The 27,350-nt window shown below is 41.0% G+C and overlaps 2 protein-coding genes across 15 annotated transcripts in view; one reads left to right on the top strand and one right to left on the bottom strand.

Moving 5' to 3' along the window:
• Positions 1–342: 342 nt before the first annotated feature.
• LOC142402125 (lysosomal proton-coupled steroid conjugate and bile acid symporter SLC46A3) lies at positions 343–8,806 on the bottom strand. The gene is made up of 6 exons (XM_075487622.1): positions 8,715–8,806; positions 7,991–8,217; positions 4,620–5,502; positions 3,770–3,853; positions 3,350–3,506; positions 343–2,097 (listed from the first exon to the last, which is right to left on the bottom strand). The coding sequence occupies exons 2-6, from the start codon at positions 8,183–8,185 to the stop codon at positions 1,980–1,982; spliced, it is 1,437 nt and encodes a 478-aa protein (XP_075343737.1). The 5' UTR covers positions 8,186–8,217; positions 8,715–8,806; the 3' UTR covers positions 343–1,979.
• Positions 8,807–9,176: 370 nt separating this feature from the next.
• synj1 (synaptojanin 1) overlaps positions 9,177–27,350 on the top strand; it is a 29,089-nt gene continuing 10,915 nt past the window's right edge. For 5 of the 14 annotated variants that reach the window (XM_075487611.1, XM_075487614.1, XM_075487612.1 and 2 more), the window contains exons 1-22: positions 9,177–9,229; positions 10,383–10,539; positions 10,951–11,037; positions 11,386–11,653; positions 11,880–12,105; positions 12,933–13,016; positions 13,310–13,387; positions 15,616–15,677; positions 17,252–17,348; positions 17,768–17,943; positions 20,720–20,801; positions 20,894–21,046; positions 22,117–22,282; positions 23,049–23,072; positions 23,560–23,751; positions 24,523–24,607; positions 24,788–24,928; positions 25,018–25,210; positions 25,293–25,451; positions 26,539–26,695; positions 26,864–26,990; positions 27,122–27,334. In XM_075487611.1, coding sequence (XP_075343726.1) covers positions 10,416–10,539; positions 10,951–11,037; positions 11,386–11,653; positions 11,880–12,105; positions 12,933–13,016; positions 13,310–13,387; positions 15,616–15,677; positions 17,252–17,348; positions 17,768–17,943; positions 20,720–20,801; positions 20,894–21,046; positions 22,117–22,282; positions 23,049–23,072; positions 23,560–23,751; positions 24,523–24,607; positions 24,788–24,928; positions 25,018–25,210; positions 25,293–25,451; positions 26,539–26,695; positions 26,864–26,990; positions 27,122–27,334 — 2,894 coding nt within the window. In that variant the 5' untranslated portion in view covers positions 9,177–9,229; positions 10,383–10,415. The remainder of the gene's footprint in view (positions 9,230–10,382; positions 10,540–10,950; positions 11,038–11,385; positions 11,654–11,879; positions 12,106–12,932; positions 13,017–13,309; positions 13,388–15,615; positions 15,678–17,251; positions 17,349–17,767; positions 17,944–20,719; positions 20,802–20,893; positions 21,047–22,116; positions 22,283–23,048; positions 23,073–23,559; positions 23,752–24,522; positions 24,608–24,787; positions 24,929–25,017; positions 25,211–25,292; positions 25,452–26,538; positions 26,696–26,863; positions 26,991–27,121; positions 27,335–27,350) is intronic. The other 9 variants (XM_075487619.1, XM_075487617.1, XM_075487621.1 and 6 more) reach the window with 5 other exon arrangements.

Raw genomic sequence — 27,350 nt, 5'->3', positions numbered from 1 at the left:
TAGATTCAGGCTGTAAGAGACAGACACACACACTCTGGAGCAGGGGTCTCAAACTGATCCTTGAAAGGGACGGAGTGGCTGCAGGTTTTTGTTCCAACCCTGCAGCAGCACAGCTGACTTGTTTCATTCAATCAACTGAACTGTCTGCACTGAAGGTCTTAACCAGTACAGTTGATTGAATGAAACAAGTCAGCTGTGCTGCTGCAGGGTTGGAACAACAACCTGAAGCCACACCGGCCCTTTCAAGGATCAGTTTGACGCCCCTGCTCTAGAGGGTATTTGCTAAAGCAAACTGTTAAAAGACTGTTGATCGGTACCATTCGGAAAAAAGCAAAAGACAGCTCAGTTGTGTACTTTCTTTATTAAGGTGTTTTTTTTTTAAACAAGTACAATATTTAATTTAAATTGGCCAAAGAAAATACAGATATGTATGACATCTTGCAACTGAGTTGATGTGCCTGGTTGTTCAACTTGGCATTTTATTTCAGTCCTCCAAGTCCTTTGAATTTATTTTTTTTACATCAAAATATGGGCTTGCCTGCAAAATCATTTGGTTTTTGCTAGATATAATTGTTTCAATTCCAGCAAGCATGAGGAAGACTCGTCTATTAAGATGTAATGTCACAATAATGTGCAAAGTGATACCAAATACTCTATGTCATTCACATAATAATATCATTTAAACCTTTCCTACCACATCATTTCCTTTTTCTTGGACACTGAGGCTAGAAAACAACCACACACGTTGGGGTTGTAAATAGAAACCATTAACCTCTTTATAAAATTGTTTCAAAAACTGCTTGTTCCCTAATGCGGTTAACTTTCTTAATGCTTTTGATTGCTTTCATACTCTCTGTATATTCACACGTAAACATTGCACAATACCACAGAAGCAAGGAGGTAAAAAGTCCCTCAGTACTTCTTTAAACAAACATTTCTGACATGATCCTCACACAACACAATACAAAACAGAAGACATCAGCAAATACATGGAAAAATTTAAAGTGTACCAGTCAGATTATTTTCAGTTATTAACAGTGTGAATTTTCACACTTATGAAGACTGTAACATCATACAGAATGTACATTTATTAGGCATGTGAGTATTCTGACCTTAAATTTTTTTGTGCAATTCTTACAACTCCAAACGATACAAGCTTGAAAGCATTCGTGTCATTTTTCACAGCAAGTCTTTGTGTTTTAAGAGGAAGGGCGGGGCCTAAGCAATTCACACTGCAAACTAATGAGTCAGCATCATTACTTTAAACGCAATGGGCGAAAAAACAAAAAAAATTGTATAACTATAGAAGAAAAGTCGGGAATGCCTGACAGATGTAACACTATTAAAACACCTAAACCATGGAAGAAAAAACACCAGACAATAAATAAAGGGCTGCAAACAAAAAAAAAGGCACAGAAGAAAGAGCTCTAATTACCAGGACAAAACATAAAGCAACTCCTGATCCTATCCTTCAGTGCCACAGTGTTCCAGAGAACAGATCCCTCATAAATGGACACACATATATTCCCCTGAGAAAGACAAAACTCTCATTTCCTTTTTCAAATATGTGTGTAGGTAAATTACATTTTGGATTGACTGGAATCACTGTATTTATTCAACAATAAGGTTAATCCCGAAGAATACAATTCGCCTGATAACTGCACACATCAATGCACGCTCTTCATATCCCTTCACTGAAATCTTTTGAACCATTTCTCCATTTTTGCAACCATCTTGACACAAATTCAATTAAACAAGGAAAAAAAAGAAGAAAAAGAAGAGGAAATCTCTGCACCTCAACCAATTTGCCGATAACTCAAACAAGCACGGGAATAGACACAAACAGTTATCATTCAACTGTACTGTGCATTGCCAACCCATGCAGCTGAAAACAAGAGTCAACAAAAAACAAACAAAAAAAAAAAGTCAAAGTAAATAGATAAGCAAGGTGCTGGCACGGTTGTGACAGTCCAGGTGCCTCAGCTGAGCAGAGGGCTGTTGTCATTTACATCCTCAACAGGACTCTCTTCCGCTGTGGTGTTTGGCTCTGGCCTTTTGTACTCACTGGCAGCATCTACACCCATCAGAGCCACAACGCTGAAAAACAACAAGAAGTTACCTTTTACCAGTTCAAGAATAACATGACAGAGCATTAATCTCGAGCGTTACGCAGATCATTTCTTCAGTTAGTCACGTTTCCAGAGCTAAAAACAAGACATGAACTACAGTTATGTCCTGAAAACAATGTGCTCTCTTTCATGTGCAGGATTACCCAATCAATGCATTACAGGAACTGGGGAACTGAGGAAAGGCTACAACAAACACATTAGTTACACATTGATTTAGAAGAATCCAAAGAATTTCAGTTTTTTTCCTTAAATAAAAAAATAAATAAATGTGCGTGGGTGGCCAGACAAGACACTGCTGTGCACTGACAGTTTGTGGGTGTCGAAACTAAGATTGCTGAACAAGTGTCTTTTGTTATTTTATAACTGAGCATTGTGTAATGAAAATAGCAGGGCATGTGACAGATGTACTGTAGTTTTATGCTTCACGCTACACCTACTTTGTCTACTCAGTGAAAAAAAGAAACACATGCAAGAACACGGGGGGGGGGGGACGTTTCCTTTCATCCTTAAATTCGTATTAAAGTGACACAGCATCAGTATCAATGGCGTTTTACTGTAAACATAGCAGAGATATAATCCATGTGTCAGATTTATATTATTATAAAAAAGAGGGAAACTGGTAAGGGAAGTTGAATAAAAATGAAGAACCGAGGCTTCCTTCTTTCTCAGTGGTTAAGTCAGGAAAAAGCATTTCTCTTTTCTGCAGTAGTCCCGCAAAACTAACGAGACGTGACGAAGCAGTAAAAAAAAGAAAAAAGAAAAAGAAGCTGTTTGTAATCCAACTCCAGCCAGAGTGTGGCTCTATACCTGAATCCTGATCCTAATCTGCTGTGGTTTTTATTGCCTGAACAGAGAACTTTGGGTAAAAATTCATTCTTTTGTTATGCCAGAGTCATGAATCTTTTATTCATTCGTCTCTTTTATGGTTCCTGCTTACGTGCTACATCAACAAAGGCAGAAATAATTAAGGGGACCCATTTCGAGCACATTAAGTGGCTGCGCGCTTACTTAAATTTAATTTGATCTGATGTTTATCTAATATATTCCAACCAATTAGGCTTGGAAGATGCAAATCAAATTTATTTAAAAATTAAATTTGACTCCTTTTGATTAATAATAAAAAAAAACTAAATAAATATTTGCAACTGGTAATTAAACATATAAAGGGCCGATATGGTTTGTTATTGCTGTGTGAAAAAATGCTGGCAAAATGAACTTACCCAAGGACAGATAAAGGAATGACACAGAGTCCGGCGGCCAAGAGGAATATAAAACCAGGGTACCACGCTACCGTCACAGCGTAAATACTATTGAAGATCGCAGAAGACACATTGTTGGTCAAACTCTCCAGAAAGGAAAGACAGGCAAACAAGGCTCCTGCAAAAAAACAACAACAACAAAAAATAAAACACACAACCAAGAGAGAGGAGAAAACAAGTCTTTTTAAGTAGTGGTAGAATATGTGACTGCAGGTGATGCCAAAAATTTAAAAGCTTAAAGTTTATAGAAGATTTTTTTTGCTCGAAAAAACTGCGAGTGCAAACTGAAGCTTCTTGAATACGACACAGCTCACTGGACTCTTGACTCTACAAACACAGACATGGTTCTGTGCTTCACGCAAAGCCCTGAACCCCACTCACCCTGCTCAGACTTTGAGATGATCCTTGACATCATGGAACGCAGAACAGGGAAAGGCATGATGGACAGAAGCATTGGCAATCTCACTGTGATAGTAAAAAAAAAAAAACCAGAGGATTCAAATCATACCATACATCATACTGCTGCTCTTATCATCATGTTACTGGAATTACAGAAACCTTAATTAGTGAGGGTTGGCAAAATTATGCATGACATGATTATTTCTAAACGTTATTTTTGCTAAAACACAACCTTGCTAAAGGTGCCGCCTTTGCAAGAAGTCTGCAGCCAAATAATATAACTAAAATAAACAAAGCAATGATAAAACATCACAATGGTTTTATTACCAAAGTAATAAAACATCCTGTAAACCATGTAACTTTTTGTTTTACTACGTAAACTTACTGTCAATCAGTAACCAGTAAAAGTAGTCTGCAATGGTTTTTCAGGGGGAGCGGGCTCTCTATCATACACTGTATTTAAGGTGCCCTTTGAGTCACTTGTATTGGCTTCACATTATAGATTCTTGGAATTTTATATTTGATCCTATAATGTGCCTTTTTCAAAACAACAAATAGATGTTGTGCTTTTTTTCACCCGTTTGTGCTCGAGTGTCCACAATAAACGCAGAAACAGGTTTTTGCTGCAAAGATTATCTTTGCTCATCGTGAGTACGCATGTAAAAATCCCTCTTTACGAGTTTTTCCCCACTATGCGATGAAAAAAAATACATAAATAACATAAAACCTAATCTGAAAATACACCAAAATAGCACTCCACTGGGCAAAGTTAAAATCTTTTTCACGTCAACAGTAAAATAATTGAGCAGCACTTTTTTTTTTTTAATCTTACCCATGAACATCAGTGGCGTAGTCTTAGCAAATGCCAACAAGATCAAGCCTGTAGTGACGGATAGGATTCCCAGCAGGACAATGACCAGTTGTGGAACACCACAGTATGTGAATGCCGACACTCCCACAAAACTGGTGAGGAACACTGTGGTAGACAGTGCTGCGCCATAGCCGATCAAAACCTCTGTCCAGCACAGTGGCTCATTGAGCTCGTATAGTGTCACCAAGGACATGCCACCTACATAGGCGAAGGAGAAGCTGACAAAGATGCTCAGCAGGAGGACCAAAGCAACTTTACTCCTGTAGCTGGCCCCTGCAAAGATATGGTAGATGCCAAAGATCATGTGTTTTATTGTAGAACGGTGGCGAGACTCATCTGATATATTGCTATCAGCGGGAGGCTTCTCCACAGTCTCTTCTAGGATAAAAATAGCATAGAGTAGGGTCAGACACTGGAACATCGCAGAGGTAAGGAATGGCCAGTTAAAGCCCGCAGCTCTCAGGAAATAACCCGTTGATATTGCAGCAACCCCAGACAGCAGGCCAATCATCATGTCTATTCCAGCCATGCGCAACGTCTTCTGACGTTCGTCCTTGCACAAGTCTGCTATGTAGGCGAAGCAGCCCCCCAGAAATGTGCCCAGACCACCAAACAGAGAGCTGAGAAATGAGGATCCAATTAGCAGGTAAATGTTGAGCTCAAAGAAGGACACGGTCAAGAAGGTTGAGGTGTAGATAAACGAGCCAATCAACGGCATAATGATGGTGATCTTGCGTCCTCCCCGGTCGCTGTAGGCCACCAGCATGAGAGTGACAATCAAAGATGGGATTGTGGAGAGGAGCTCTGTGTAAAGAGAGAAGAGAGAGGCCTCCCTCTGAACCAGCTGGGAATGCAGACAGAGAGAAGTTTAGTGGTTTAATCTAAAAAAAAAAAAAAATCATCTTAGAACCATTATATTACACATTTTACAACTATAATTGAGAGTGACACTTTAATACAACAAAAGAAAATGACAGAACTTTGAGCATTTGCAGGTGTTTCATGTGAGGTTTTCTTGGTGAAGACCAAAAGGAAAAAACAGAACTCTGCAAGCAGGTGTAGGTGTGGCTATCTTCAGTTTTAAAACAGGATTTTCCACTCTGAGTGTCTTTTTACTTCCCTGTTGTGTCATATTTATAAATACATAACTCTACATCATAAAAGCCAACTAATTTGCACATTCTAATGCTCCCTTTGATATGGTATGATTTGGTGTGTTTAAGCATCTTTAAATTAAAACATGATGAACTACGTGAACTTAACATATTTAAGATAATCTTTAAAGGCCTACAGAAAGGTGATTTTTTGCACAAAACTGAAATAGCAGATCGATTCCTTATATACCATGGAATTTTTTTATGATTTTAAAATAATTTTAGGCCCCTGGATAGTCCTGATTAGGCCCAATAAACTATCACCACATTTGACTCGAATAGCCCGACATTTGGCAAACCGAAAGTAGCAGACGACAGGTGCGTGACGTCACGAGTGCCAGCTGCTGGAACAACCCCCAGTAGTTCTAGTATCGAAGCCAGCTGTTTGCCAGACCTGGACAGCTTCTTCACGGCAAATTTCGATCCGAATATTGTTGATGACAATGAAGAAGACAATGAAGAGCCTGAAGAAGAAACCGAGGAGGGATTGGGGCTAGAACCATACAGGTTCGAGCCAGCCATTGCCAGTGACAGTGGGTCGGAGTCCGAGTCCGAGAGCAGTGGGGACGATGATGGTGATGATGGTGATTTTGGTCGTCTTCAGAATGCCGATTGGTGAGCATACACTGTGTTTGGTCTAGGCCACGAGTCACAAAAGCAGCGTGTAATTGTGCAGCTATTTCCACCGCTGTATACACAGCCGGACTGTTTGGCACCAAAGCAGGAGGAACAAAAAAAGGTCACCGGTAATAAAACATAACAGTCCATTAGGCTGCAACAAGGAGACAGAATCCCATAACGCCCTCCTCTCCATCTCTGATAGATAACGCCACTGTTGCTACATTTGCGGCACTGAAACCTTGTCCAAACACAAGTATACTCCCACTCACTTTCGTGCTTGGAAGTTCCCCATATGTGCCGCGGGACGCCGGGGCTCTTGATGATCGCTCTGCCGGCTGATTTCAGGGCAACCATCCCGAGGTGTGTCCGCTCTCTGCCAGGTGGATTCCCCCTGAGTGTCCGCACCGCAGGGAGCTGAACACGGCGGGATGCGCTCCGGCTGATTTCACCAGAGAGGAGGCAGGCGAACAGGGAGACACAGACACAAGTTCCGACCGCAGGTCTCTCTGCTTCCTCTGTCCCCGGTGGTGTGAGCTGCTGGTGCTGAGGGCAACACACGCACCCACAGCACTTCGTACATCTACTCGCAATAAAAACTGCACTGAACCCAACGTTTTATTGCCTTCACCACTCAACAAGCATACTACAATAGCAGCAGCCAGGAAAAACCATGGCACTTGTGACGTCGCACGGAAGCCCCGCCCCCAGTCTGGAATTCCAGGAAGGATTTCCAAGCGGCAAATTCAAAATCGCAAATTTCATGCGTTTATGAAATGTTTTGGTGTGGAGTCCAATGATCATTATTGTTCCTCTGTGTATGTATTATCATTATGTATTGGGTGTAGTGTCAGCTTTCTGTAGGCCTTTAATCTCATGTCACTGCAATATGTCGGTATTCAGAAAAAGTCAATTTGAGTCACGAGTAAGCCATGCATATCACCTTGTTTAGCAGAAACTAAGCGGTCTTGGAACATGTGCTGTGTTGCTAAAAAAAAAGGGGATCTTAAAGGGTTATAGGAAAATTGATGCTGTTATGGCAGAGAAAGCAGACAACAGATATGAATAGTCGCTGACGTACAAACAAGCCTGTATACATCAATATGAAGTCTGTGGTCTGTGGAAGGCTGACTTCTTTACATCAACTACAAATACTGACATTGATACAATTTATGCCCCTTCAAAATATAAATATCCTTTTTTTTTACTAATACCGGAATGGTTCAAACAAATAGTTAGAGAAGGTCCACTCGAAGTTTAGATTGTTATTAGTCATTAATTATTAGTCAGATTAATCTGGAAAGTAGCCTATCCAATCAATCGCTTTTGTATGAAGTTACATGGTGAATGAAATATTACCAGTTCACCATTTAGTTTTAGAATGATCTTCACTTTCCTTTTCATGCTTTCAAGTTTTTCACAACACATTCACTCAGAGCTTGTGTCGTCAGAGGGAAAATTAAAAGCAGCTCGTTCCAAATGATGTTAATTGAGAGTCCTCACTGGGCTGTGAGTTACATGCATGAATGTCCCCTTTACATCAAGCAATTAAGAACTAACCTCATGAAAGTTTGTGTGGTTGCTGCTGATGTTCCTTGGAGCACATCTGGATGTGTTGCCAGAGATGGGATAAGTGGTGTTGGTCAGCTCCTGCCAGAGCCTACGGTATACATACTGCTGCACAAGTGGATAGATGAGAAAACTGCTGAAAGCATACAGAGCCACCACGGGCTCAACAAGGTAAAGACCCTTCATGTTGAGGTGTTGGAGGATTCCCTGAAAAATAGCTGAAGAAAACAGAGATGAACAGATAACAAGGTTAACTTTCCATAACTGAGCTGATATGAAGCAAACCTTTGAAACGTATGTTAGTACAAAGAGGTATTCTTGCTCAACAACAGCCCAGTAAAGATTTCCCTACCGCTGCAATACGTGACAAACAGGTATGGTCCACCCGTTTCCTCTTAAAACTACAGAAAGGATTCAAATAACAAGAATGGGTCTGACTGCGTGAGAGAATAAACAATATCTGTTTGGTTGTTTTTGTCCTGTTTGATGATTACTGAAGAGACTTTATCAATCAAAGACTATCCGGACACTTATTACTACTATTATTAGGAAGTTATTAACAACCATGTGATCTGGTTCCAGTGAATACAGCAGCAGATGCTGCAGAATGAGTGGGGTCAAGTCAATCATATGAATAATTAGACCAGAACCTCAATAGTTTAGCCTTTACCTCATTCAAAAGGCGTTGTGAAGGCAATATAATGTTAACACTTACCAGTTTAATTAGTCATCTGGATCACGCTTTTCTCTTTCTGAACAATCGGACAGTTGGTGTTTACGAATAACGTTGGAGCGCTTGTTATATACACAAGAGCACAAGGTTATGAAAGCCGGGATCCCGCCTTTTGTCATATATGATTGGAGGGCAGTTTTTCAAGACTGCTTTTGATTCGTTAGAGGTAGCTGTCAATCACGTGGAAAAAAAGTGGACGAGAACATTATATTACTTTTTGGGTAATATGGGGTAGTTTGGCCGGTTAGTTACTGCTTGTACTGTATTTTAAATTACCTGAAATAACGTCCAGTGGACTTAGCTTTGCGTATTTTTAATTTTCTCACCTTAGATATTTTGTTATATAAAAACCTTCAACATAGTTGACATACTTTACGGTACGGTATTACGGTAAACGCGAGGTAGGCGTGCTTTGCGTCGGAATGTACCATCTAGCTAAAACACCAGGAAGGATTTTGTTGTGACAGCGGAGTAACACAACCCGGTAGGAGGAAAAGGTAAGACGGGCTATGGTGTCTCTGTTTCTCCAACTAATTTAATTAAAACCGACAGTCGTGAGATGAGGACGTAATTGTCACGCATATACAAGTTTATATGTTTTATATTGGTGTGTTGCTAGAATACATGCTTTAGTTACTGATAGTTTATTATTCCGGACATGCAAATACTACCACCATCAAAATAAAGTAAGCTAACAAATCCTAGCTATCCTTGTGATTTAATCTAGCTAATTTAGCTAACGTTTTACAGCTAACGTTAAATACGAGAAGGACAGCAGGCTGCTCGGGCTGTATAACGTTATTTTTTGCTCCCTGTTTGGTGGTCATCGCCCAAAATGTAGCATTTGAGCTAGCTGGCAGGTTTGCGTTAGGGCTCCCTTTCTGCAGTTTCAATACGAAGTCGTGACTGTTGGAGTCAGGATGGACGATGTGTCATTTCCCCGGCCTTTAACCCATAACTCAATCCCTCAGTCCAGTCATCCTCTTAACTGTGATATTCCATTAATAAAAACAATATGTTACGGCTGCGGCCCCACGTCCGCATTGATCGCCTGCTATGCTGTGCATTTCGTAATCTGAGTGTTCCTACTGATCTTGCAAATATTTGCTAATTTGTCTGACTGACTTTCGTAATTTGTGCAGGATTGATTTGAAAATTGACAAAATAAACTTCAGTGCAACTGTTAATACGTCCATTACACCGTCTTTACATTCGGTTTGTCTACATTAAAGTATTTACTGATGGAGAACTAGACATCTTAAAAAAGTAAATGGTCAGATTTTAGGATCCAACTCCATCAATGGTGAACAGAGGATCCCAAAGTGCAGTATTTCTTTTCTCATGTGTCTATGCATGAAATCTGCATGGTATCTTTTAGCTTATCTTGGCTGTTGCTTGTTTTTAAATGAATTTAAACGATTTTATTTGTTTCTCTTTATATTATTTTATGTATTTTAATGCTTCTTCCACTCCCTGCTGCAATGCTTTTATTTTATGTAAAGCACTTTGAATTGTTTGTACATGAAATATGCTACACAAATAAATTTGATTTTATTTGATTTAGGCGCCATCAAATTCCACACATTGGGCATAATTAAGTATGTTTCTTGTTGGCTATCATTCATCGTCATTCATGTTTTCTGCTTTCAGGATCATATAGGTTTATTTCATCTTGGATCAGCCATGGCCTTCAGCAAAGGATATCGCATTTACCACAAGCTCGATCCACCACCTTACAGTGTCATAGTGGAAACTAGGACCAGGGAGGAATGCCTCATGTTTGAATCAGGAGCTGTCGCAGTTCTGTGTAAGGCATCTTGTTTGATTACAGTGTAATAACAAATGACTCAGGTTGTCTGTAAGCTCTAGCCTTAAACAAGGACTATTCGAGGGAACTGTAACAACAAGAAATTCATCCTAGACTGTTAATGTGTACTGTTGATTAAAAGGCTGCATTTACCATGGCTCTGCCAATATTCCTGACCTTTTTTGTCTGTCTTCTAGCAGCAAGAGATAATCACATTCATTGTTAGACGGTTATGTATTTACCTCATGTGTGTGCAGTTCACGGAAGGTGAAAACTACAAGAGCTTGAGCCTTGACTATCTAACTATAGTTGTGTTTCTGTGTTTTTAATGTATTCAAAGGCTACATTTTCAATTGCTCCAAAAACGCTTTCCTAATTTCTTCTACTTCTTACTTTTGTTCTGTGCTTTAGCGGCAGCAGAAAAGGAGGCCATCAAAAATACATACGCTAAGATTGTTGATGCTTATGGAATTCTGGGCGTCCTTCGCCTTAACCTGGGTAAGTCGAGAGAGGAATCATTTTGATTTGTTGCTCCTTCACTGGGAACCGTCCATGTCTTGACCCTAGGTTCTCGTGTGACTCTGAAGCTCTTCTGGTTTGTGACACTGGTGCTGCTTAGTCTTAAGCTGCTTTCTCCTGTCCTCCATATGACCTTGAAGGATCTTGTTATCACAACAAGGAAAAAGCTGCGTGAAAGATTTAAAACTGAGTCTTCTAGACGGCTGAGGTGTTACTGGCTGGTGAATTACTGTTGAGGAGAGGCGTGAAAATCTCCCGTCCTCTCTTTTGATGTTTGCTAATCACAAAATAATGCTTGCAAATTCATGTTTCACCTCAATCTCCCAGGTGATTCCATGCTCCACAGTCTTGTGGTTGTGACAGGATGCAGCTCTGTGGGCAAGGTGCAGGATTCCGAGGTTTTCAGGGTCACACAGACAGATTTTATATCATTGAAGAATGATCAAGGGGATGAGGATCGGATTTCTGAGGTGCGCAAGGTTCTAAACTCAGGACACTTCTACTTTGCCTGGTCTTCAACGGGAGTCAGCATGGACTTGAGTCTCAACGCACATCGTAGGATCCTAGAGGATACTACTGACAACCGCTTCTTTTGGTAGGGACTTGAATTTTTCTGTGTTTTAGGGTCATCAAGACATAAGTAGGCAGGAATTTGGCTATATATTTGTATATATACTGTATACTGTATCTATATGGGTGAACAAAATAAACATTTCATGATCTGCACAGTCCTAGGATTTGTGAAATAGTAATAAATGCTGCGTGAGGGATATGAGTAAGGTTTGCAAATTTACAGCTCTGTCCGTCTTTATTTTCAATAGGAACCAATCTCTGCATCTGCACCTTAAACATTATGGAGTAAACTGTGATGACTGGCTGCTGAGGTTGATGTGTGGCGGCGTGGAAATCAGAACCATCTACGCGGGGCACAAACAGGCCAAGGCCTGCACCTTCTCCCGCCTCAGCTCGGAGCGAGCTGGCACGCGATTCAATGTCCGAGGAACGAACGATGACGGACAAGTGGCCAACTTTGTGGAGACTGAACAGGTGGGTCGCGTCGTTGGAGGTTTTGTTGGGGCTCTCTTTTCTGTTTGAATGATGTTCTCCTAAAGAGTTGTTTTAAAAAGAATCTGGTAAATTCAGTTGTCGAGTGGGGTTTTTTGTGGATAATCAAGCGTCAATTATTTTATCAAAATATTTTTATTAACATGTTATTAGCGGTAAAACTTTTTATCAGGTACTACATATTAGGAAGTTAATGTATTTATATCTTAGTTATCACACCGCCCGAAAGCATGTATCTTTGAATATTACTCCTTGTGCTCAGCTTTGTTGTGATATAAAAAAATGATGGGAACTGCTACTATTAAAATACAGTGTATTGTAATGCAGTACATCTGCAGAGTCTGGCCACCGCAAAAATTAGCTCAAAGGTCATTCAGCATCAGTTCCATTCTTAACATAAGTTGAACATTACAAGCTTCAGACATGTTGCTGTAATTGCTGGGTTTGTTGTGTTGGATAGTACTGTATTGTCAGGTGTACTACTACGTTTGGCCAGCCCTCGTGGTGTTGACAGATTTTTGATCATGCTGTCAGCACAGAGAAATGCTGCCTGTCTGCTTCTGATGCAGTGCCTGTTATACATGATGTTTACTTTACGTCTTGCCACAATGCTGGTATTGTCTGTAGTCCAGTACACTGAGGTTATTACCCTGCTTTGCATCTGAATCATAAAGGTGAAGGTTTTTTTTTTTTTTTTTTTTTTACTTTACCTGTTGAGGTCAACAATTAGTTTTATTTGGTAACGTTTGTCGAGATGTTTCTGGGTTTTGTCCAATTACAAATTAACTTTTTTTCTTTTTTTTTAACAGGTTATTTTCCTGGATGACAAAGTCTCATCCTTCATACAGATCCGGGGGTCCATTCCTCTTTTTTGGGAACAACCTGGAATCCAGGTAATAAAAGCTTAATCTATTGCATACTGCCAACGTTGAATTAAGACTGTGACATCTAAATTGTTAAGCCAAGTCCTGACCGCTTAATTGACGCTGCAGTTTTAGGTGGGACTCACTCAGGAGGATTTGACGTGGCAGTTTATGTGTGAACGCAGAGCAGCTTCAGTCAAACTAAAACCAACTGCGTCTTTTGTGTCTGTTAGGACTGTTTAAAAAGAAAAATAAATAAGTTTCCTTGTCATGATAGTGGACGTCTTTGTCCCAGTTTTAACACATTTTGTCACTGTGTTCAGAAAAAGTCCATTAAGGGTGTTTTGTTGCACCTCAGTGAGAATCGGCACCCTAATGGACTGGATGAGAACCTCCACCTGGTATAACCCTTTGTGTTTTTTTCCTCCTCCTCCCTGTTGTTTTTGGAGGGCATTGGGGGTGGTCGGGGGCTCTGCTGATGCTGGTCCTTTAATCCTGCAGATAGCTGTTCCTCTGTGCAATGCCAAAGGCCACGGATGCAAAAGGAATGTCCGTATGAGCTTTTATTCAAACTGCACCTGTACAGGAAATTCCGTTTTAGATATTTGATTCACAAACGAGCACTACCCTTCACTTGGATTCTCCTGCTCTTGTCCTGACATTGCACAGACTGTTCAATTAGAGCAGTCATGGGGGAGGTTAATGATAGTAATAGTGTTTGGTAAAGGGCTTTTTTCTGTTTTCCTCAGCTCCCAGACTTCTTTGGTCAGGTGAGAGCTTGATCTGAAAACAGCCCCGAACCACTTCCCGTCATTTAGTCTGCTCCCAAATATTCCCAAAACAACTGGGTAGGTGTTGGCTGGTGATACAGAAGACCGAGCTGTTCAATTTGTGAGAGACCTAAAGGAAGCCAAGACCATATTAGGCGCCTATTCGCTCTACAGGCTCTTTGGTTTGGTTCAAACATCAGGGTAGATGGCTCGGGGTTGTTTTCAGGCAGAACTGTAGTCCTCCTGCTTTTAAAGTACTGTTTTAGCGCGTAGTCCCCTTTACCATTTGTGACATGTAGACTCTCCTTCCAGTGCTCTCAAATATATTCTCTGAGCAAGATGTGTCATTTCACTTTCATCCAGAATGGGTAGTGATATTTTGTTCTTTTTTCTTTTTTTCTTTTCAAGGAAGTGAACATTAAAAATAGTTTTGAATTAGCATTTGAATCATAGTCGTAGTGTTGTTCCACAAAACCTTCTTGGGAAAGACATGTGTTATGAATGTGGTTTAGCTGACCTCTCTCAGTCCAATGTCCTGCTTCAAGGCAAAATATTAATCATTCTTATTCCTGTTCGGAGAAAAGAAACCATCAAGCTGCTGCAGTGCTCGGCTATTTCGACAGTAATATGTGCAAATTTTGGAACACTGGACTTTTTTAACTGTTAAATATGTTGTTGACCGTAATTAATTTTGTCAGTGCAGACCTTTAAGTGTAAGTTGGGCAGATGATTTGATGAAAAAAAAAAAAAAGTTTTGCTGCAGCTGGTCATAAACAATGTCAGGAGGTTTTGGTCTGAGATGTTCAGCTGCAACTTGAGTAGTTTCAGATGCCATCTCAGGAAGTTATTAAATATGCATAGACTAGACCTGCATGACGGAAGAGAAACAAAGGAGTGACAAATGGCAGCTGCCTGATTTAGCCCAGGCACACGCAGGCCCATCCACATAAAGGTACAGTATATGCAAACAAACTGAGCTCGTGGATGCAAAACTTTGATAAAAGCTCATTCGACAGCGCAAAAAAGAAAGAAAAATGGGCGTCTTAAAGAAGTGACTGAAAGCACCGAGTGAAAACCAGAGAGCACGAAGTAGATCTCCCTAACACCCAGAGAGAATAATCTTAATAATGAATAGCTGGATTAGACCCAGACTACACGTTCCTGCGACATAAACTGGGTGCTCAGTAAGGGGTTAGGAACAGAATAAGGTCATGGGATTCAATTGTCTTTTTATCAGCCGACAAAAGCTTAATACAGACAGAAGGAGAAGAGATTTGACAAGCATGCGAACGAAGTGAAGTGAAAATGGGTTTGGAGATGTTTGTCCACAAGCAGATACTTCATCGGGAACAGCAAAGAAGCAAGTTGGAACCTGTTGTGTAGAGTGAGCAGGTTTCCACAGAACGGCCAGTGTTGGTTTCCTGCTAAGCCGGTGCTGGTGTAGCCGTGTGTGTGCGATCATGCCTGCTTCTGGTTCTGTGTTATTTGTTATTACAGAATGATAGAACTGATGAGAGAACACAAGGCTCAAATTTGGGGTTGAAGGTGTGTTGTAGAAATGACCATCATGAAGATTTTGGCCGCTCCTCGTCTTGCCCATAATGCAGATGTGTTGCTGTCGCCCCACTACATTCTTTATCTTTCTCTCTATTCACATTTATTTTTCGGACACTTTTATGATCTCGTCTGTCCTTTTCAAGCGTCGTCGACAATTTCTGCCCGCCATCCACGTTCTGTTGTTTGGTTTCTTTGCAATCTGCCACATGTGCGCTGTTTACTGGGGTTTTTTTTGTAATTTTTTTCTCTCCGGTCTCTTAAATCTTTACCAAAGAAGGGCACTGTGGCTTGTGTCTCTGCAGGTCGGTTCTCATCGAGTCAAACTCTCACGAGGATTTGAGGCAAATGCGCCGGCTTTTGAAAGGTGATTAAGATGTTTTGTGAAGCTCGTGTGAGAACATTTGTGTGTGTGTGTGTGTGTGTGTTGCAGTTTCCAGCTGCTTTATATCACCTCCAACAGATTGGCACTCCTTAACAGCACTATGACTTTTGCACTTACTGTCCGAGTCACTATTGAGGAGAACTCTTAATTTTCTGTGAAGGAGATGTTAATGAAGTGTGTCCATAGAGGCCAGTTTTTTGCTGAGAACATAAAGGATGCTTTAATAGCCCTTTATTAACTCTGAACCTGCCTAATCTGTAATTTATATTCATAACTGGCAGTTACATTTCCCCCTTGACTTTCTCCAATTGGTGTAAGTAACCTTTTGATTTATGTGTGCGTCTGTGCATTCAAGCCTTAATGAGAATTCATTATAAACAATATAAACACTGAATGTCCTGAATTACAAATGTCATACAATTTCAAAGATCATCTGGCCACTCTGTTCGACTTGAGTCGTCTGCGTATTTGCATCCCTCCAACTTCTACTCTGAAAGTGGAAGATGGTTAAGCTGCTGCCAGGTGTTGGGTTTTGAATTACTCGTGGGGCAGTGACAAATATGTGCCTCTTAAATTAGTTAGGATGGTTAATTATCCAAATTTTACCTGTCAGAGTCAAAAAAGGTAGCTAGAGCTAGATGTGTTTTTTTTTCTAATGCAATGCTTTTCCTATATATATATATATATATATATATATATATATATATATATATATATATATATATATATATATATGGGAGTCTTGTTGGTTTTCTCCAAATTAGAGAAATTTTACCTTAAACATCACATCTGCAGATTTTGCTTCGATGCTTTAGATGTTTTTTTTTCAGTTTTGAGCAATTTATGGTTTTTATTTTTCCCCCGTCTACAGACGTATTACAAATGCGGTAATCTTGTACTCACTTATGCCAGATGTATTGTGACTGGAGCCTAAACTCAGGCCTTTTAGAGTAAGAATGATTACTCTAATCACAGTACCACACCCAGTACTGGCTCCTTTCTTATCAGCCCACTGCAGTCAAACCTAAACAGCCATTCTCCAAGTGCTGTTCACTGGAGAGTTATTAACTCAAACCACTGTTTCTTTCCTTTTTAAATATCTTGGAGTATATTGGATCGACTCAACAAGGCTGAGCTCAGTATTGCCATCAAGTTCTTTTCGCAAATTTATTGAGACACCACCTGCTTTTCGAAACAAATGAGTCATTTCTCTCACTAAATAGTTGGCAGCAGTTGTACTAATTCTGGATGAGTCATTCTTTGTCATATCTAGCCAGCTTTTTACTGCAATGGCCAAAAACATCTTACATTTCTTAGATGGTTCAAAGCCAACAATTCTACTCAAATAGTCATTGCAGGTTATGCTCATACCTGCCCTTCTCTATGCTTCATTGTGCCACTTTTCTTCAGATCATTTGTCATTTTTAACCAAGTGGAAAACGTGACCTCACTTTTTATTATTAATGTGTTTTTCTTAACAGGCAGATTAGTAACGGTTTTATTTATAAACCTACGATCACACCTATGCGCTGCTTATTCTGTGTTGCGTTTTCCAGACACTTTACTGCACTTCGGATGTTGTACGGAAAGCAGGTGATCATCAACCTGCTTGGAAGTAAGGAAGGGGAACACATGCTCAGCAAGGCATTTCAGGTGAGAAGTACCTTAAATACAGATGTGTTTATGAAGGGGTTTTATCTGGTTTGTCTTAAAAGACAGCTTCAAATTCACTAGTAGCAAGCAAAGTGTCAGAACAGATTGTTTTCCCTTTTATTCTCCAGTTAAACCCACGCAGTAATGACAATAAGGACATTTTTCACATTGGTAGATGGCTCAAGAGTAAACTGCTCCATTTTCCAGCCGAGCGGTCGGTGAACAGGGTTTTTGTTTCCCGAGAGCTGGCAGTATTCCCAGCTGTCAGCTGACCTGCATGTGCACAGATTACAATTAAAGGTTTTCCTGGAATTCCAGCACTGCCTTTGCTTGATATGGGCAACATGACTACCATGCACAGCATCTTTGTGTTATTTGATTTTAAACAAACACGTTCTCTTCCCGTCGCTCACTCACAGAGTCACCTGAAGGCATCGGAGCATGCGGCAGCAGTGAAGATGGTGAATTTTGACTATCATCAAAATGTGAAGGGTGGCAAGGCAGACAAACTCCACAGTGTCCTCAAACCCCAGCTTGGCAGATTCGTTGAGGATTGTGGGTTCTTCTACTACTCCGGGGAAACAGGCATTGTGAGGTAGAAATAAGATATCACATCAAATAGTTCTTCTTTGGATAGATTTGTAGTTTTACTCAACTGTGTCTTATGACATCTCCAGTCTAACTGGTTTGGCTTACACCATTCATGGTTGCCAGTCACGTCTTATAGCTCGCACAAATGAATTGCTGAGGTGATACACTTCAGAATTCAGGGTTCACTAAACACGCATCTACAACTTGCAACAATCTTGATATATGTCTAGTTCTCTGCTGGATCGACGAGCCCAACAGATGTCCATCTTTTAAAGATCCTATGGCATGAAAATAAATGGAGGCTTTTATGTATTTTTATAGGCTTTAGTGGTCCCCTAATACTGTATCTGAGTTTTTTTCCCCAAAATTCTGCCTTGGTGCAGAATTACAGCCGGTCCCAAAAATGAGCTTTCCTTAGGATCCTCAGAATGAGCTGTTTAGTGGGGGTGTGGCCTTACTTACGCCCGTGGTACCATGCGCAAATGTTTTGTGAATCGCTATGGCACGTAGATGGCACGGCAGCCCTATGCCGTAAAACTAGTGAAACCTGTTGAAATGAGCTTACTTTGACAATATGAGGAACTGGTTGCTGAACAACTCTCCTAACACAGTCAAACATCAAGCAAGTGCTACACAAGACAGCAAAAAAGGCGTGCGTGAAGGGGAAAGCAGGAGTGAGGATTTTGACATTCTCATCTGATTGCTCTGGTTTGCAAAGATGCACGTAGAGCGAGTCATTTCAATCAGGGGAAAGGCAGATATCGTGCGCGCCATAACACCAACAGCAGGATGGCAAATAAGTACACAACACTCGCGTTACAGTAAATGAGGTGTCCACTTGCATACCTCATGCTATTTACTGTTACATTAGCGACAGTGACCGAGCTATTAGCTCCAGAGCTAACGACACAGACAGACTGACCGTTTTGACTCTGGAACCATGAATGAATCATTATCCTGATGAAATGCACTGAATTTGCGGATTCATTCTTCTTCAGGAAGCTTGAAGTAGGGGGTTTTGGTCTAAAATGAGCGAGCTAACCATCTCATGGGCATGCAAACACCTCCCACAGCCCAGTTGGCAGAGATAAGAGCTTGCAGATGCTATTAGCTGCATAGCTAACCGTTAGCTAACGTTAGCTGCTAACGATACAAACCCTTTCCTGTGGTAACAAGCTATGTAACTATACTGTACATACAGGAAAGCAACACAATAATAGAGCGTTAAATTACTTACTCGGGAATGAGATCCTTCCCTAAGTGAGAGACGAATGGAGCAGGAGATTGACAGGCGGATCGGTGCGGTGTCTGCAGAAGCCCGTCGTAGTGAAAAACGAGCTGAGCCAGAAGGCGAATCTCTCGATTTACCGGTCAATCTATGTTCCTACCCTCACCTATGGTCACGAGCTGTGGGTAGTGACCGAGAGAACGACATCGCGAATACAAGCGGCTGAAATGAGTTTCCTCCGCAGGGTGTCTGGGCTCTCCCTTATTGGGCTCTGTATTAGCCCAAGTTCTGGAAACATGCGTCGGTGAAATATTTGGCGCACACACACAAATCTCTTCGGTTCTGTCGTCACTTTCCCAGAAAAAACAAAATCTGTCCACTGGCTCTTTAGAGGTTCTGATGCAGGAGCTCTAAACAGATTTTTTACATCCATATACTGTGGGCGGGGAAAGGCAGTTTATTGGCTCTGGGTGGAAACAACCTCCACGTCATAAGCGGCGGCGGCTTTCCCGATCAGGCCATCTGCATGGTCACATTTCCAAAGGCGGAGAATAATTTCCAGTGCATGGTTTAGGTCTATCGTCATTTTTAGCCACTGGGGGACCGCAGGCAGGCTAGAGGAACTCATATTAATGTTAAACAACCTTAAAAAGTGAAAATTTCATGCCATGGGACCTTTAAGGAATTCTAACTGGATAGACTCTGCTTTGTTAAGCCAACTACATTCCTGAACAGAGTTTAGAAGCTCGGTGGGGTGCGTTGTCGGTAAAAAACATTCTGTTGTGGCTTGCATAGCCAGGCGTGTTGTATCTACTCCGCCAGCTGCTGTCTGTTCTTGTTGATACATTGATGCGACTCCTCTTCTGGCCCATTTCCTGTCTCTCCTTTTGCTCCTGTGCCATTTGTTCCTCTGTAGGACTCGGCTCAAACAGATTCAACGCAACATTAGTTTAGCGGAAAATCTTGTCACCTCTTTGTTGGAGCTCTGTGTTTACAAGTGAATCTTCTTTTGTTAATACTTTGTGGCATCACCTTGTTTTCATAGCCTGTCCAGCTGGGATCATCTATTAGAGAGCATGTCTTGAGTTCATTGTAGAGTTATTTTGTTCTTGAGTCTTGTAGCTGAAACTACCCTCTGCTCTGCGGCCGACAAAGTAACCTTCATACCTCACTCAATAAAACTGTACAAAACTCATTCTGATACAACTTGTCTGATGGGATTAAGAATCACTTTTCCACTTCACCACCAGAATGCACAACCACTCAGCAGCTGTAGCACAGTAAACACTACATAGTTTAATAACGTGAACCTGTTTCATCATGATGCATTGGCTATGTTGCACAAGTTATTAGTCACTCTAAACAGATTTTTGTAGCGCACTGAAGTGAGCTTGAGCCTGTGAAATGCAGGATAACAAATCCAAAAAGGATTTCACCATATCCATTGATGATTAAATGAGTGTTAGCTTAAGTTAGCAATAAGTTGCTAGTACATGTGATTCACTGGGCAGAAAGAAAACCTCTGAAATGGCCCTTTGCCGTGTCTGTTCAGGACTCAGGGAGGGACCATCAGGACCAACTGCCTGGACTGTTTGGACAGAACCAACAGCGTTCAAGCCTATTTTGCTCTTGAGGTAGGATTTCAGCAGCTTCCATTGTCGGTCTGAAGATTTCTCTTTTCAGTCCCTTTTAATCAACCCCCCCCCCCATTCTCCCCTACCTTTAGATGCTGCCCAAGCAGTTGGAACAAATGGGTTTGACAGAAAAACCGCAGCTGGTGGCCAGATTTCAGGAGGTTTTTAGGAACATGTGGTCCAGTAACGGGGACTCCGTCAGTAAGATCTACGCTGGCACCGGTGCCCTGGATGGGAAGGCCAAGGTACGCGTTATAGACAGTGAATGCACATAAATAACCAGGTTTACAGTTGAAGCATTTATGTAAGTTACAGCAGGTAATCAGAACTCTGTTTGATGTAAGATTTCTTTGATTCAGTCAGACTTAATAAGTGTCATTACTCAAATGGCGTTCCACAGATTGTGTACGATGTAGGGCGACCCTCCAAATTCTTAGAACTGTGGATACATACATCGATAGCTACAAATAAAAAATGGCACTGATGCTACTAATATTGATGAATGGCCAAAGGCCTCGGGCTGTATGTGGACAAAACTAAAGGGTTGAAATTCTTACTTTAGTCTTAGGAAATATACAATAACGGCTGTTTATGCATTGTGCATGCAGTACAGGAGTCTTGTATGAGCAGTTGTTCCTCTGTGTGTAGAACTGCGTGCTTCTGTTTCTTAATTCTTGTGTGCTGTGTCTTTCGGCTGTCCTCTGGACCTCTCTGCCTGTCTGGTAAGTTAACAAGACAGTCTATGTTGTTTTTGAGCTGTGGGTCTTTTTCTGGTGTCCTGTTGATTTCAGCGTCTGTGAGTTAATTGAAGAGGATAATGATGGAAGGTTGGGATAGGTGGGATCTTTTTAATGATTTATTTTTTTGGGGATGTCCCTGTGATACATGCTGTCTTGAAGGCTTCATGGAGATCTCACCTGCAGGAATATGGAAATCATGTGATCAAATTCGTATTACCTTGTCAGCATTATTATCATCTAAATGATCAAGCACCATCTGTTATTGCTTGGAGAAATCTGTCCAAATTGTCACCTTCTGGCAAAAAAAAAAAAAGAATTACCTCGTAAATTAATCTCTGAAAATTTAAAGTAGCATCTTGTTAAATAAATTTGATTCTGAACTGTAAGTTCTTCAGAAATCTGTAATGATTGGATCTCTCTGAAGTTTTCTTTCTTGTCTTTTCTTCCATTGCAGCAGTGAGAAAGACACTTTTTTTTCCACACTGAAAGTACAAGCTGATAATTAAAGTGGTGTTATATTACAATATAACAGTTTTTTTTTTTAACATTTGTGCCATGATTTTTCTTTATTTTAGGCTGGAAAGCTGAAAGATGGAGCTCGTTCCGTGACGCGGACCATCCAGAACAACTTCTTTGACACCTCTAAGCAGGAAGCTATAGACATCTTGAGGCTGGGCTCCACGCTTAACAGTGATTTAGCAGACAAAGCTCGGGCCTTGCTCACCACCTCCAGTCTTTATGGTAATTCTTTCCATCGGCAAGATGGCATATAGTTGATGATATTTGATAGGACAGCCACATCCTTCCTAAAGTTTTCTTATGAACAGCTTAACAATTACAGGTCTGCTATAGAATGTGTATTTTGTGCTATTTTTTTTAATATGATGTTCTTTCTCTTTCATCTGGGTCACTGTTTGAACATTTTGATGAGTTGGCAAGGACCAGCTTCAACAAGTACAGCATTGTGCAAACGTCTTGGGCACTCCTTCGTTTATTTATATTTTCTTCCCAAAGAGACTTTTGTTGTAATCGTGACTATTTTAAAGCAGCCTTCAGCAATAGTTCGTCAGGCTTTCTGAAGGTCTTTCTTCTTCTCACTCATCTCCAATCCGGTGACCGTTTTTTCAGAGGAAAGTGTTTTGTTATTTTTTTTACTTGCCAAACCACTTCAAGCCGTGTATGAATCATTCAAGCATCACAAAAAGGCACCTGAACAGTGTTTTTGTAGAGAAAAAAACAAAAAACGGAAGGCTGTTTTCTTGACAGTATATGAGGACATGAGGGGTGGCCCAAGTTTTTTGCACAATACCGTATCCGTTTTGGTCCTGTTAGCCGGAAGTTGTTTCTGCAGAATAGAACATCTGGAGGAATAATCTCCATGTGTCAGCTCTCTATCTCGGTCTAAAAAAAAAAAATGCTTATCTTTTGCTCTGGCAGCATTATCTGTTAAGGCGATGGTTAATTCACACTTCTCTTCTTTCTCCCCCGCTTGCCCTCGCAAACTTAGTCACTGAACCTGTCTTACAATCAGGTATAGTAACTGACGGATGGCAAACAACAGACTGATGCATTTCTCCTCCCCTGTGAAAGCGTTGTCCTCTCATTTGTGATTGCTGTTCAGTATTCATTTTGAAGTGCGGCGTTGGTAGTGGTTTGATCCAGTCTGTTTCATGTAATAAGCCATCTGTGACAAGGATTAAAGGAAAGAGGACAGTTTTGATCTTTCTTGTTCGAACTTAATTCACATTTTTAGTGGGAATCTACAGACAGTATTGAGCCATTACCAAAGTTTGCACTTTGAATGTTATCAGTATTTCAACATGAGTTTGCATTTTCATTCTTTCCCACATGCCCCATAGAACATTATTGTGGACTTCCTCTTTTGTATTAGGATACAATCCCAATGGTTTTGATTATCCTTTCCCCCCCGTTTATGTTCCGTTTCCCTTCACATCCTTCATTCAGACATTAACGTTCCCACATTTTGCAGTCTAATCCTGCTCTTCTCCCTCCTGCAGCCTCACCAAGGGTATTGCTGGGAATGTGTCAGAACTATCATAAATACACAAAACCCAAGCAAGTTCGAGTGTGCGTCGGCACTTGGAATGTCAACGGGGGTAAACAGTTTCGCAGCATTGCTTTCCGCAACCAAACACTCAACGACTGGCTGCTGGACGCTCCAAGAAAGGCAGGGCATCCTGAGTTCCAGGGTATGTTGCTTTTGCTAAGCTTTTGGTTCATGTCATCCTTTGCAGATATGTTTCATAGAGTCGTATTTTTTAAGGTGAAGAAAGATATTAGTTGGATTGTTTTCTGTGCACTTATTACTAAGGCAAAGCCAGCAGTTAATTGGTTAATTGATCTTATAATAGAAACTAGGAATGGGGAAGCATCCGGATGGTTATTGATGAGAAGTGTCATACAAGTAGCTGTATTATGGACCAGGATGCTATCGATAGTGATGCAACTATCTGCCGGTTGCCTCATTTTAATGACAAAACCTCCAAGTTACTTAAGTTATAGCATTAAATTTAAAAGTTAAAGCACACCATTGCATGCCCAGTGGCTAGTCAATCCAGCCTACCACTCAAAGGTCCACCAGTCTCATCTCAAAATGCGTACTATTAAAGCTTGTAAAAGCACAAACACCTAACATGTTTTTGCAAAAATAATCCCCAGAAAATAGTTATCCAGCAAATCCAGTGTGACTCCTGATGGACTTAGCTGACCAGCCTCTGTCCTTGCAGTGATGCAGCGTGGATGTTTTTCTGTTGAGAAAATAGTGGCAAAGTAAATGAACGTCGGAAGAGTAGCACGGTGTAAGATTCACTATATAGGAAGCCTTTGCTTTGAAATACGAGTTGTTTTAGATTCACTCCTCTTATGGCCCCCTAACCGGAACCAAACCAGTGTTATTAACAGAAACTCTTGGTTTGACTAAACACGCTGAACGTGAATGTTGCTTTTCTCTGTCTTTACAGACAGCAAAGCCAACCCCATAGATATCTTTGCCATCGGTTTTGAGGAAATGGTTGAACTGAATGCTGGGAACATTGTCAGTGCCAGGTATGTGTTCAAGATTTAGTATGTGTTCACATCTAAAGCTCAGTAGCTACATTGCTTTGGTCTGATCAGTTCTGCTTAATATTGTGACTTTTAACAGGAAATTTAACTGGACAAAATGCTGTATTATTATTTTTTTTTCCTGTAATGATTTTGCTGTAATGCTGTCTGTCCTCGTCTCAGCACCACCAACCAGAAACTTTGGGCAGCCGAGCTCCAGAAAAACATTTCACGAGACCACAAGTATGTGCTGCTTGCTTCAGAGCAGCTAGTTGGTGTGTGTCTGTTTGTTTACATCCGCCCACAGCATGCACCCTTCATCAGGTATGAACTGTCCGGATTCTTGTACAAAAAAGTTTGATTATTATCGGTTTGTGGTAGCAGATGTAACCTTCCCATTCAACATGTTCCAGGGATGTAGCCGTGGATACAGTGAAAACTGGAATGGGTGGAGCCACGGGTAATAAAGGAGGTGTTGCCATCCGCCTGCTGTTCCACACCACCAGCATCTGCTTTGTCTGCTCCCACTTTGCTGCGGGCCAATCACAGGTCAAGGAGAGGAACGACGATTACAACGAGATCACCCGCAGACTCACCTTCCCCATGGTAAAAACTAAAGCGACTAATCGACATCGAGACACCATGCTGCTTTGTCGCACGCACAGCCAACATCCCTTTTGTCCTCCAGGGTCGCCTGCTATACTCGCATGATTATGTGTTCTGGTGCGGAGACTTCAACTATCGGATCAGCCTGCCCAACGAGGAAGTAAAAGAGCTCATCAAACAGCAGAACTGGGATGCTTTGACCGCTGGGGACCAGTTGGTTGAACAGAAGAATGCCGGATTGGTATGGCCTAAAGCACACTTGCAGCGTTAGTAGCTGTTCGTCAGGTTTTACTTCCTGACTAAAATAAATCAAGTGTACCGTGATATAAGAAATAAAGCCATAAGAAGTTTATTAATTAAAGAAGCACATCGAATATGCAACTTTTTCAGGTTTTGAGGGGCACTCCTTGCCTCCAATCTAGATTCCCTGTCAGATTCTGCTTAAGAGTGCAAGTTTTTCCTATCAGTGTGGTGCTGTTTTTAATATGTGTGTGTTTTTATTTGCTTTTCCTCACCCATTAGAGTAAAATACAACATTTAGATGGACCAGTTTCCATGTTTAGATAGCACCTCAGGGCTAATCGAGCTATTTTCATTTCTGTGCAGTGTCGGGTAGTATGTGAAGTAGGTCTTCTTTTTTTTTTTTTTTTGTAGGGAGGGGGGCAGCCAAAATGTATTAAAATGAAAATGTGATATAATCTACTGGCACTAATGTGTCATTGATACAAAATATTGAATTATTGCCCATTACTTTTGTAATTCATTTGTGTTGGGTCTAAAAGTTAACCCAGCTGGAACACAGTTCACTCAAGACAACCCCAGTGATCAACAAAACACACAGTGCACAAGATTGCATTTTTACTTGCAAGGGGAGCCGGACGGAGTGACAGAACTTACTCCTTCACCCGTGCTCAAACGACTCCATCCAACTTTCCCCGTGTAGTTCTTTTTATTACACAGCTTAGTTACAATCAGCATATGTAAAACAATCTTGTGAGCAAGATGCAACAAATGTTTCACTGGGACATCTAGTTCCTCACGTGTTGAGTGGTTGCGCATTCTCCTACATGGGAAGACCAGAGCACCCTGTTTCTCACAGTTCCCTTTAATTACTTTGTATCACACTAAGCAAAGTTCACACACTACATGTCTGTCTATAAAATGTTGTTTACTCAAAATGAAAATCTATATACAGTTTTCCAACAATTTGTTATTTTAAAAAAAAAAACAGACATAGTATAGAGTATTCAGTCAGTTAGACTTCGTTACTCATGGAACTTCTATAAGGTTTGCACATATCTTACCGTCTCTCAAAATGTCTTCTACAGGTCTTCCGGGGTTTTATCGAAGGAAATTTAGATTTTGCCCCCACTTATAAGTATGACCTCTTCTCAGAAGATTATGACACCAGTGAGAAGTGTCGCACCCCAGCCTGGACCGACCGCATACTTTGGAAGAGAAGAAAGTGGAACTTTAACAAAACAGGTGAGACGGGGATAAGTTGTGCTGCACCAAAGAAAAATACCTCAAACTGAGACCTTTTTTTTTTTAATCCGTGCTACTGCTTTATTTATGCGTGTCAGGATTTAAAAAAAAAAAAAGTACATTTCTGAAGCATCATTGTACTCGGACTGATTTATGCTTGTTTTTCAGTTGAGGAGATGAATGTAGTCGGGGTAGCCTCTACATCTGAGGAGATTGAGGATGATCCAGAACAGCTTTGGAGCCCCGGCATTTTGAAGTACTACGGCAGGGCTGAACTTAAGACCTCAGACCACAGGTAACGAGTACGATGTGGCTGTAAAGTGCTATTAGAAATACAGCAGTGGCGAAATCCCAGAAATGGAATTTCTGTTGAATCTCGTGTCCCAGTCATCATGATCACCTGCCTGACCTCATGTCTCACTCTAGGCCTGTGGTGGCAATAATAGATGTGGACATTCTGGAGGTTGATCCAGAGGAACGGCACCAAGTCTACAAAGATGTCATTGCCCGTCAGGGGCCTCCAGATGGCACCATCCTGGTGTCACTGTGCTCCTCCGGGCCGGATGACTACTTCAGTGATGAACTCATAGATGAGCTGTTGGACAAGTTTACTCATTTTGGAGAGGTCATCCTCATCAGGTGAGCCTGACATCGC

The sequence above is a fragment of the Odontesthes bonariensis genome, chromosome 16 (assembly GCF_027942865.1).
Source record: "Odontesthes bonariensis isolate fOdoBon6 chromosome 16, fOdoBon6.hap1, whole genome shotgun sequence".
Classification (NCBI taxonomy): Eukaryota; Metazoa; Chordata; class Actinopteri; order Atheriniformes; family Atherinopsidae; genus Odontesthes; species Odontesthes bonariensis.
The sequence above is the reverse complement of the archived record's forward strand: the minus strand, read 5'-3'. Positions and strand labels throughout refer to the sequence as shown.

Excerpts from the sequence above, each read along its gene's own strand:
- LOC142402125 (XM_075487622.1), bottom strand. The coding sequence starts at position 8,185 with ATGAAGGGTCTTTACCTTGTTGAGCCCGTGGTGGCTCTGTATGCTTTC. Across the intron at positions 3,854-4,619 it reads TACGCCACTGATGTTCATGG|TGAGATTGCCAATGCTTCTG; the intron begins GTAAGATTAAAA and ends TTACTATCACAG. Across the intron at positions 2,098-3,349 it reads ATTCCTTTATCTGTCCTTGG|CGTTGTGGCTCTGATGGGTG; the intron begins GTAAGTTCATTT and ends GTTGTTTTTCAG.